Source organism: Sardina pilchardus, chromosome 19, assembly GCF_963854185.1.
Source record: "Sardina pilchardus chromosome 19, fSarPil1.1, whole genome shotgun sequence".
NCBI classification, from domain to species: domain Eukaryota; kingdom Metazoa; phylum Chordata; class Actinopteri; order Clupeiformes; family Clupeidae; genus Sardina; species Sardina pilchardus.
This window is the reverse complement of record NC_085012.1, coordinates 10,164,722-10,174,721: the sequence shown is the minus strand read 5'-3', so window position 1 is coordinate 10,174,721 and position 10,000 is coordinate 10,164,722. Positions and strand designations below refer to the sequence as shown.

Below are 10,000 nucleotides of genomic sequence, written 5' to 3'. Positions count from 1 at the left end.
GTCAGGATTTTCCAAATGAATGACGGCTTAGTGAGCTCCGTTTTATAGGTTTTGTTGGCTGCCTTGAGGAGCCATGTTGTGACACGCTACTGCCAATTTATATACAGTATGAAAACGTTTGAAACACATTTCATTACTCAAAAAAGTGCACTGGCACACCCTCTTTTGAAAATGAAAGATCTTTAGTCTGAAGTTTGAAGTTCCTCTGCTAACGTTGTAGCAGACTTGGGGCCCATAAATTACAGGCATCTGAGGGAAGTGATTCATTAAGCGCAGTTGCATTATCTGTCACTTTTATAGCCCTTCAGAGCACTTCAGCGGCGAGTTGCTCCACGGTTATTAAAGACCGGCATCTGGATGCATTCAGTAGATGCCAATTAGATCAAGGTTGGAGAATGCGGTATCGAGCGTAGAGAGAAATACTCCCCGAAACTCTGCGGCTCTCGTTCTGTGCCAGGTGGACAATCCTTCCCCCCATCCCCCCCCCCCTCCTTCCGGAAGGAGAAACGCCGTCTGTCCTGCCTCATCACGCCAGAAGAGATAAGTAGCGGTCTTGATACTCAATCCGGCGTCCTGGGAGTGTGTGTGACGGACACAGGACGAGCGGTGTGGGTGTCTGTGAGTCAGTCTCTGGTTGCTGAGCTCGCCGGCCGCGCCGTGCTGCGCTGAGCCGAGTTGGACGACGGTCATGTGAGAGCAGCGCGTCGCTCGCCAGTTTCTGCTCCGTCAGCGGAACGTTCGCCCACCACCCCGCTCCCGTGCTCCGTTTCCCAATCGCACACACACACACACACACACACACACACACACACACCACCGCTACACATCCTACGCTTTTTAAATTAACATATGTAGCACACGCCTGCCGTGCCAGTTTCATTATTTACATTCAAAGAAAGGAAGACGTTTATGGGCTTTCCAGACCCAGTTTCAGCACACTGCTCTAACAAGGCCAGGTCTAAGAATTTTTACAATCATGTCTGCAATAAGATCTACGGCCTATTACATTTTCTTTACCACCTTCTGCTATAGTAGAGCAGCATCTGTTCTCTATGTGTACCCGTAATTTCCCGACTATTAGCCGCGGCTAATACATTGATTTAGCTAAATTTCTTCAGCTATGAGGTTAATACAGGGGGGCAGTTAGTATGGTGTTAATATGGTTTTGTTTCTTTTAACTTTCATAAAACATTGCCCTGCGGCTTATACACAATGCTGCTTATATGCGGGAAATTACTGTAGATATTAAAACTACTTTTTAATCTGGACAAGAGAAGGTCTGTGGACGGCAGTGTGGCTCGTCTCGGAACAGACAGATCTTGAGTGAGGGACGAGGGACTTCAGGCCTGTAATTGAATCACCGCTGTGTGTCACTTCCTCCCTTGGCCAACTCAGGCAAAGGCCCGATGTTAATTGGCGTTCATTAAGTATTAGTAATGAACGCGCCAGGTCGACCATAATGATGAAACCGAGCCCCGGATCAGATAGACGAGGATGTGATCGTGAGCCGTGACACGCTTACCCTTCAAACCCAGGGCGATATCGCGGTGTTGCCATGGCGCCTGCCAGCATCGGCGAGCGCATACAAAAGCACAAGTCCTGCGCCTCATTCCGGAGTCAAAGCACACGTCGGCTCCGCCGGGGTAATAGCCGAGGCACGTGACTCTGCAAGCGAAAATGTGGGATTGCTATTTCCAGAGCCACTGTACGTCCTGAACTCTCTATTATCTCCCAGGTAGAGCGCTTCGCCCCCTTACATTATGCAGCCCTCTTCCTTGACTCTAAGAGACACACACACACACACACACACACACACACACACACACACACACACACACACACACACTAGAGCCCATCCTGCCTTCTGAGATGGGACTGTCACTGCCTTGCTGAGTCAGAGTGTGTATCAGCAAGACTCCTGGAGTCCTGGAGAGACAAAAGGCTCGACCACGGCTTGGTTTTTCTTTTTGCCATTTTGTACTCGGAGGTGGAGAGATCAGGAGGATACCAGCATCAGTGGGATGCTGTTTGTGAATCAAGTCTTGGGGGTCCACAGGCAAGCAGGCAGGCAGGCAGGCAGCCTAATGCACAAAACAGCTCAGTGAAATGAGCTGTGGCAGCAGTGGGCTTCAGTGGGCTTGTTAGCCAGCTCCCTACCTTCTCCGTCAGCCACCCTTCATCTCTCATCCCTGATCTCCCCCACCTTGCCTCCCTGCCCCCCCCCCCCCCCAACAGCCACTTTTGCATCAGAGAGGGGGTTAGCAATGCACTGCATGGCTCGCTTCCTTCTCTCTCTCTCTCTCTCTCTCTCTCTCTCTCTCTCTCTCTATCTCTCTCTCTTTCTCTCTTGCTCGCTCGCTTGCTCGCTCATTTTTTATCCCGTTCGCTCATTCTCTCCTCTCTCCCCCGATGGGATCTCACAAAAGGCTTGTGAGATGAGCTACTGCGATAGCAAAACAGAATACATACATGTGTAAACGCCAAACTAGGCTCCCGCAGCAGGTCAGCCTCGGTTTGTGTTCCTCGTTGTCGGAGCTTCCTGTTCCCCTCAAGGCCCCTTATTTTTCTTCTTCTCATGCGTTCGGCACATAACGTGGAAGAGGAACTCGACAGGGTGAGCAGTTTGTCACTTGGAACGTGACATGTGTGGGTAAAGCACAGGATGCTGTCTGGAATAAAAGTTATAAGTCGTACGTGGGTGAAGAGAAGATTAGTGATAGTGTGGCCTGTGTTGTGTCAAGCAAGTCTGCAAGGTATATTAACAGCATAATTCTCTGAGCACAGGAGCATAATGGTGGCGTTGTGTGTTGTGAGTTGTGAGCTACTGCAGAGGCCTTTTTTTGGTGTCAGAAAGAGAGCGGCGGTCTCGCAGGAGACACAAACAGAGAGGCCGTGTTATTTATTTGTTTCTTTCAGTATCGTTCTCAACGCCGTCTGAACGAACCCACTTCCTATGAAACCTCTCCACAAGACAAGTCGAAAGAGAGAGAGAGAGAGAGAAAATGACCGAGAGAGAAACGTTTAGAGAGAGAGAGAGAACGAGAATGAGAGAGAGAGGTAGAGAGAAAGAACGAGAGAGACAGAGGGAGAGCAAGAGAGAGAGGGAGAGAGAAAATGAACGAGAGAGAAACGTTTAGAGAGAGAAAGAACGAGAGAGAGACAGATAGAGAACGAGAATGATAGAGAGTGGTAGAGAGAGAGAATGAGAGAGGGAGAGCGAGAGAGAGAGAGAGAGAGCTAAAGAGCTAAAACGCTGTGACACGCTTCACAGTTTGGCAAGAGACCAGAGGGACCTTGGCAGATGCACACAGATAGAGCAGCAACTGCTCCGTACGTCGGAGAAGTCCGATGTTATTTCCCGGGCCTCTGATGCCGATAAGCCCCCTTCTCTGCCTCAGACGCAGGGAGAGGCATCAGAGAGCGCAGTGACCGGACAGCTCCATTAAGATAGCCATCGAGCGCTCCGAGGGCCACAGGCTTGTCCCGACTGCCCCGTTTTGTGGCCTATTATTTCCTGCTTTTGAATTCTTCAGTCAACGGCTTTCTGGGCTCCCCTGCCCACATGGCTGTGCGATATTCCCCAAAGAGCCGGCGTAGCCCAGAAGCACCGGGGCAGCATGATTACAGTTGAATGCTAACACAGGCTCCTCTCCTGCCCGTGTGTGTGTGTGTGTGTGTGTGTGTGTGTGTGTGTGTGTGTGTGTGTGTGTGTGTAGAGGAAGTGCTGTTAATCATCAGAGATTTTGTTCTTGATTGTGGCCATCTGAAATGGGTGTGTGTTGTTGAAACAGTAATACTACGCTGTTTTCATCTCCTAGAATTAGGATTTTTTGGAAAGGAAGGGGGGAATAGATTGGGATAAGAACCAGCAGTCTGTAGCATTTTTCACTGACGTTTATGTTTATATCCATTCAATACGAAACACTTGCGTTTTAAAACAGCACTCTTTAGGTAATTTGATTGGCGTGGTTTGCATTTGGAGGCCTTTTTTCATGTCAGTCTCACCGCTTGGTTTATGGTAGCCTATTACCTTAACCACATCCTGCAATCTTTCTTTGAGACAGAATGCTGTTCATAGGAACCTTAATTATATAGATGCGAGATGGTTTTTTTCCCTCTTTTTGTTGACCCACTGCAGGTTGTGGTTGGCGTCCTCTCCACTCTCCTCCTTTTTAAAGAAGTAAATCTTCCTGTTTAATTTAGCTTGGGCTAGTGCTGACGCTGTGGTAAGTGGTCTCCAGGGAGGGAGGTGTCTGGATGGAACCCAGATCCTTCAGCTCATTAGTTCTAGAACCATCTGAGCTGCAGAGGCCCAGAAAAAAAATATTTATTATTTATTTATTTTTATCTGACTCTCTCTGCCCTTTCTCAATTGTCTGATGTGTCAGTGCAGCTTGGCTGGGGAGGTCCAGGGTCCTTCAGCCCTTCAAAATGAAGTGCCAGAGAAATACATCCAATTAACCCAGCTGTCTTCTCCTCATAAATCAGAGTGTGCTGGTGGTCTGTCATGCACATGGCTAACTCATTGTTTTGAGTGCGTGTCAAAGTAAACCAGACTTCACCCTCGTCGGCCCCTCTGGAGATCAGACCAAAGAGACTCGACCACGCCGTGGCCTGCTCGTCTCGCGCGGGGCCACACAGTCATAACAGAGCTGGGCGTTTTGAATGTGCCCGTGCTGGGTGATTAACACGAGCTGTTTTTTTTAGAGGGAAAGCGCTATCTAAATAAAGGGGTTATTCCCGAGGCAACTCCTGTCCCCAGTCTAGACAGAATCCAAACTTTTCTCCCACTTGCCCATCCCAGTCTCTCACCCTCCCTCAAGGCAAAATGTGTCATCGTGTTTGTATCTCTCTCAGCCTCCCGTTAGAGAAATATATGGTTTGTTTTTGTAGCTCTAGTTTGGATTAACCCCTATCCTTTTGAAGGATAATAAATCTCAACAAATGTAGGCCTATTGCATCCTCTCATTTTCTTGTGTGTTGATATTACTCATAAATTATATTTACAATGGCACTCCTGAGGTTATCCTGCCATATGCTGCATTTCATTTGAGCTTTCCTTAATGCGCCCTATATAATTACTTGAAACTGTATATCTAAACACTTTGTATAAGTAATGTTTTTCCTCAGTGTATTATTATAGCCTCTAGTCTTGCAGATGTAATTGACCAAAGCGATGTTGAATTCTGTTTCCCTACAGTTTCTCTGCTTGAAGAACATCCGGACATTCCTCATTGCCTGCTCCGAGATCTTCGGCATGAAGAAGAGCGACCTGTTCGAGGCCTTTGACCTGTTCGACGTGAGGGATTTTGGAAAGGTAAGATCCGGACCTACGAATAACAATTCGCAAGCAGCAAGGGTGTGCACTCCCACATGTTGTCACTCAATCGTCAAAAGCTGTGATGCAATGACTAGTTGCTGGAAAACCTCCTGACCTCGTGACCATTTCTACCACAGTATGTTACCCAGTTGTAGGCTTATCTGCAGACTGAGAACAGTGTAGGCGACAAAGTGCGTCATTTCTGCAGCCATACAAAAGTGTTTTTTAATATTTACACTGGCTTGACTTTAAAATGGGTGTAGAGGGATGATGGAAATATTGCTCTGCAATTATTTTTTTAATGTTATGTGTAAAGATGAACACCCCCCCCCCCCTCCCCCCCTCCCCCCCTCCCCCCCATCCCTGGACCTTGTGTGCTGTGTGGAGAGGCTGGCCACTCGGGCTTACCCTGCTGGCATTTTAATATAGTCTGCAGTTGGTTTAATTAAGAAGCAGTGGAGCACAGCAGAGATGATAGGCCAATCCTGACCGATGGGAGGTGCCAGCCGGCTGTGTGTGTGTCTGTATGTGTGTGTGTGTGTGTGTGTGTGTGTGTGTGTGTGTGTGTGTGTGTGTGTGTGTGTGTGTGTGTGTGTGTGTGTATGTATGTCACCCTTGTTGCTTTGATGACAGGAGGTGTGTTTTCTGCATGACTTTCGAAGGCTATAAAAGGAAATGTTGGATGCTCTGGATGTCAGAAAGATGCAGGTTTTGAGGGGTTGACTTCCTTCTTGTTTGATGCAATTTCAACAAGCGGCTGTTTGTGGTGAATCTAGGTTCTCTGAAGAGCAAACGTGGCTGAGTGTGAGAGCATGCGATGTGTGCAAACGGTCACGCGTGGGCGTCTGCTTGTGTGTTCTTGCTCATGGACATACATGTAAGTTGGGAAGAGGAAAGTGAGAATCTGGCAGATTTGTATCATACCCACATACATCAGTCTGTGTTTTGCAAATGTGTGAATGAGTGTGTGTGTGTGTGTGTGTGGGTGGGTGTGAGAGAGCGTGTGAGTGAATGAAGCGCATCTCCTTCCATGATGGTTCTGGCAGCTGTGAGGCCTGAGGCCTAAGTGGCAGGCTAATCAATAGCAGCCCAAAGCTTAAAAACGCCAGATGCTCTCTTGCTTCCAGTGAGGATAACCTTTGACCTTTCATACCTATTAACGTCTGTGGCAGAAGCACTTTCAAAACACTCTGACTTCCTGTTACTCTAGCTGGAAGTACAAGCACCCACCAAATCCTATTAACCCCATTCAGACATCTTCAATGGAACTATAGGCAAATGTTCAAATGTTTCTCATGAATTTTTTCTCTTTAATAATGTGAACTGTGGAAAATGGATGTAGTAGAATCAACATTAATGTGTTGACTCAAGTCATATAAACCCTCACAAATCTTGTAAACCCCTCAGATCAGATGTTTCAGATGTTTCTGTAAGGTTTATCCCTCATTCTATGTAGAATGGTGGTCTATGTAGAATTGTTGAATCGAGAACTTCATTAAGATGCACCAGAGACACACAAACACACACGCACACGGCCACACGCACACGCACACACACACACACGCACACACACACACACACACACACACACACACACACAAGTTTTGCACGTCACATCTACAGCTCTACGCGTTCAAGTGCTTTAACGTTTCCTGCCCCGCATCTGGTCATGCTGAATTAAGTCATTTTTAATGAAGGCGGTGTTGGACTCCAATCAAAGGATTTCGCTCGCAAGCATGCCTTATGCATTGCTCTGTTGGATCATGTGCTACAGCAAATATAGAATTCAATTAATTTCTCACTTGAGCTGCATGCAAGACGGAAGCTAAACGCGAACTCCATTCACTTATCTCTCACATGTTCATACACACATGCAGCCTGGGAAGAGAATGATTTGATTAAATGATATTCAAATTTCAAGCTTGCGGAAGAAGATTCATACATGGTTCCCTTTGATATATCACTTTATTATTGGTGAAAATGTACTGTGTCAGATTTGACGTTCCACAATCCTCAGGCTTTATCTCAGAGTCTCCGTTTGTGAGTTTGTTTGATATGGCCTTTTTTCTATGTGCTCTGTCATGGCTGTTTTGTCAAGAGTGTTTCAGATGTGTGCCTTTCACGCTCCACTGACTTGGAGATTGGTAGAAGGGGAGAGAAAGCCGTTTCTTTTTTCTGCCATGGCATTTCTCTTTCCCCCGGTTTGGCCATTAAAAAGACGCACAAGGATTTTGCACATTCGTGAGTGCGCTCGGTTCGGCTCTGCTCGTTAATGGAGTAACCACGACGAAGAAGTAAAAATACATAAACAACAACAAAAAATCCGAAAAAACAATCAGTCAGCTGCACTCGGCATAACTCTTTCCGTGTTGTCCTCGTTCCTTTTCAAAAATAGACGTGACAGGGCTTCTGAATAAAACATCCACTCTGCTAGCTTTCATTTGTGCTTTGGATGGAAAGTAATGTTGATAGTCCTCAGAGAGAGAGAGAGAGAGAGAAGGGGAGAGGAAGCCAGTGTGGGTGAGGGAGGCAAACCATCACTAAGAGAGTGAGAGAGACGAAAGCAGAGAGAGTGAGAGGAGGACTGAGAGAGAGAGAGAGAGAGAGTTGGGGAAGGCAGAGAGTGGGAGAACTTGGTTTCACCATTCCTCTTCGAAAAAGCACAGCGTGTGTCATGCTGTGTGCAATCGTTTCAACATGAGAGGCTCCTCTTCTAGAACGCCAGCCTGCCGGCTGTAGGCTGCCGCCCGACGTGCCTCTGCTCTGCCTACTGGATCTGGCTCGCACGTGGAGGACCCACAGCTGAAGATCAACACCAAAGCCTGCTTTGTGCATCTGTGTCCTGGTAGAACCCCACAGGCTTCAGCACACACACACACACACACACACACACACACACACACACACACACACACACACACACACATACACACGCACACACACACACACACACACACACACACACACACACACACACACACACACACACACACACACACACACACACACACACACACACACACACAAACACCAATAAGGTGCTTCTCGATTGGTTAGGGATTTTATCGAGCATAATTTAGGGGTATTTATTTGTACTAATTACCCTATGGCACAACCTTTTTATGTAAACAATTCCCCACCTCAGGTAATTCTGTCTAGTAATGGATTTCTCGGCCTCTCGGGGAATGAAAAGTGCCCTTCAGACAAGGCTTGCTGCTTCACAAAGAAGGTACAGATTTGACGTAGTGTGTCGTTGACTTGGGACTGTGCTTTTGAATACGGTGACCATTCTCAGCACAGCCCCCAGTGTAGCCGATGAAAGGTCGAGGGCGATGCCTTTGAGGAGGGGTGACTGTGCGGCTACTTCGCCTCGTATGCAGGGAGAGGAGATGGGGTTGTTGTGGCGCTCTCTTCTCTCACGTTGGGGCCTGGTGTGGATGTCTCTGAAGTGTGCTGTGCTCTGCTGCCACATCTGTCTTTGCAGATGCACATATGTTACCCCACTGTTGCACTGCTGCCTTCTGTTTCGCTGTGGGGTTTGTGTGTGTGTGTGTGTGTGTGTGTGTGTGTGTGTGTATGTGTGTGTTGTTTGTGTGAGAGAGAGAGGGGAAAAATGAGAGAGGGAGAGACACAGGGAGGATGAAAGCCACAGCGAGAGTGAAAAAGAGAAAGAAAGAGAGCAAAAGTCAGCAATGGGGAGTGAGTGAGAGCGAGAGAGCAAGAGGGAGAGAGAGAGAGAGGGAGGGAGAGAAAGAGAAAGAGAGAGAGAGAGAGAGAGTGAGCGAGTGAGAAAAACACTCCACTGCGAGGAAAACAGATCAGCGGGCGCCTTCCACCTCGCCGAGCAACATCTGCCCGACTCATCTGACGCTCGCTCCTGCCCTCGGCCGGCCGGCTCCGCCGACAGTCAGGCGTCCGGAGCGCCAGGACCAAACCTGACACGACTTTTACAACACGAGGCCACAGAAACAGAAACAAAAACGCTCTCAAAAAAAAGCCCACTCAGAGTCACTGAAATACGGCCCCAACACGCATCTCAGCCAGTCCTCAGCCACAAAAGTCATCTCACAGGGGCTTGACGTGGCGTGAAGTCTCTCGTCTCTCGTCTCGTGGTGACACTGGTGTAGATGCTGAGGACGGCTGTTAGCCGAAACGCGTCCGTCTTGTTCATGCTTTCAAGTTAAATAAAATAACAAGATTATATTCGAGAGTGCGTTTATTTTGCTTTAAACTAGTTTTTCTTTTTATGCACCCAAAGACTCTATAAAATTCGAAGTTTGAGCGCATCTGCCTTTCTGATCTAAGACACTGGTGAGGAGCCGGGCGATGGCAGTCCGTTGCGCAGACGTGAGGCCGGCGAGGAGAGAGACACCCCTAGACAGAGCTGCTGCTGCTGCTGGTGCTGCCTCAGTGGCAGAGATTAATGCCCGTCTAATGAGATTTGCGGCCCGGAGTTTGAAGACTCTAATGCGATCAATTTCCCCTATTCATCTCCTTTTCGGATTTTAAAATGAGCAAATCAATCACTTTGTATTCTCGTGTCAAGCTGAAGGCTTCTTTTGAATGTTTTTTTTCTTGTGGAACACGAAAGCATAGAGGTCTTTCAAAAATGTATGAGTTAATTTGGCCCGTCTGAGGAATTGTTTGGAAAATATGAGCCACCGTAAGTTTTGCCTCGTA

At 47.7% G+C, this 10,000-nt stretch overlaps 1 protein-coding gene across 3 annotated transcripts in view; it reads left to right on the top strand.

Annotated features, from left to right (window-relative positions):
- LOC134065662 (guanine nucleotide exchange factor VAV3-like) overlaps positions 1-10,000 on the top strand; it is an 88,914-nt gene that overhangs the window by 7,792 nt on the left and 71,122 nt on the right. For all 3 annotated transcript variants that reach the window (XM_062520647.1, XM_062520646.1, XM_062520648.1), the window contains exon 2: positions 5,201-5,317. In XM_062520647.1, coding sequence (XP_062376631.1) covers positions 5,201-5,317 — 117 coding nt within the window. The remainder of the gene's footprint in view (positions 1-5,200; positions 5,318-10,000) is intronic.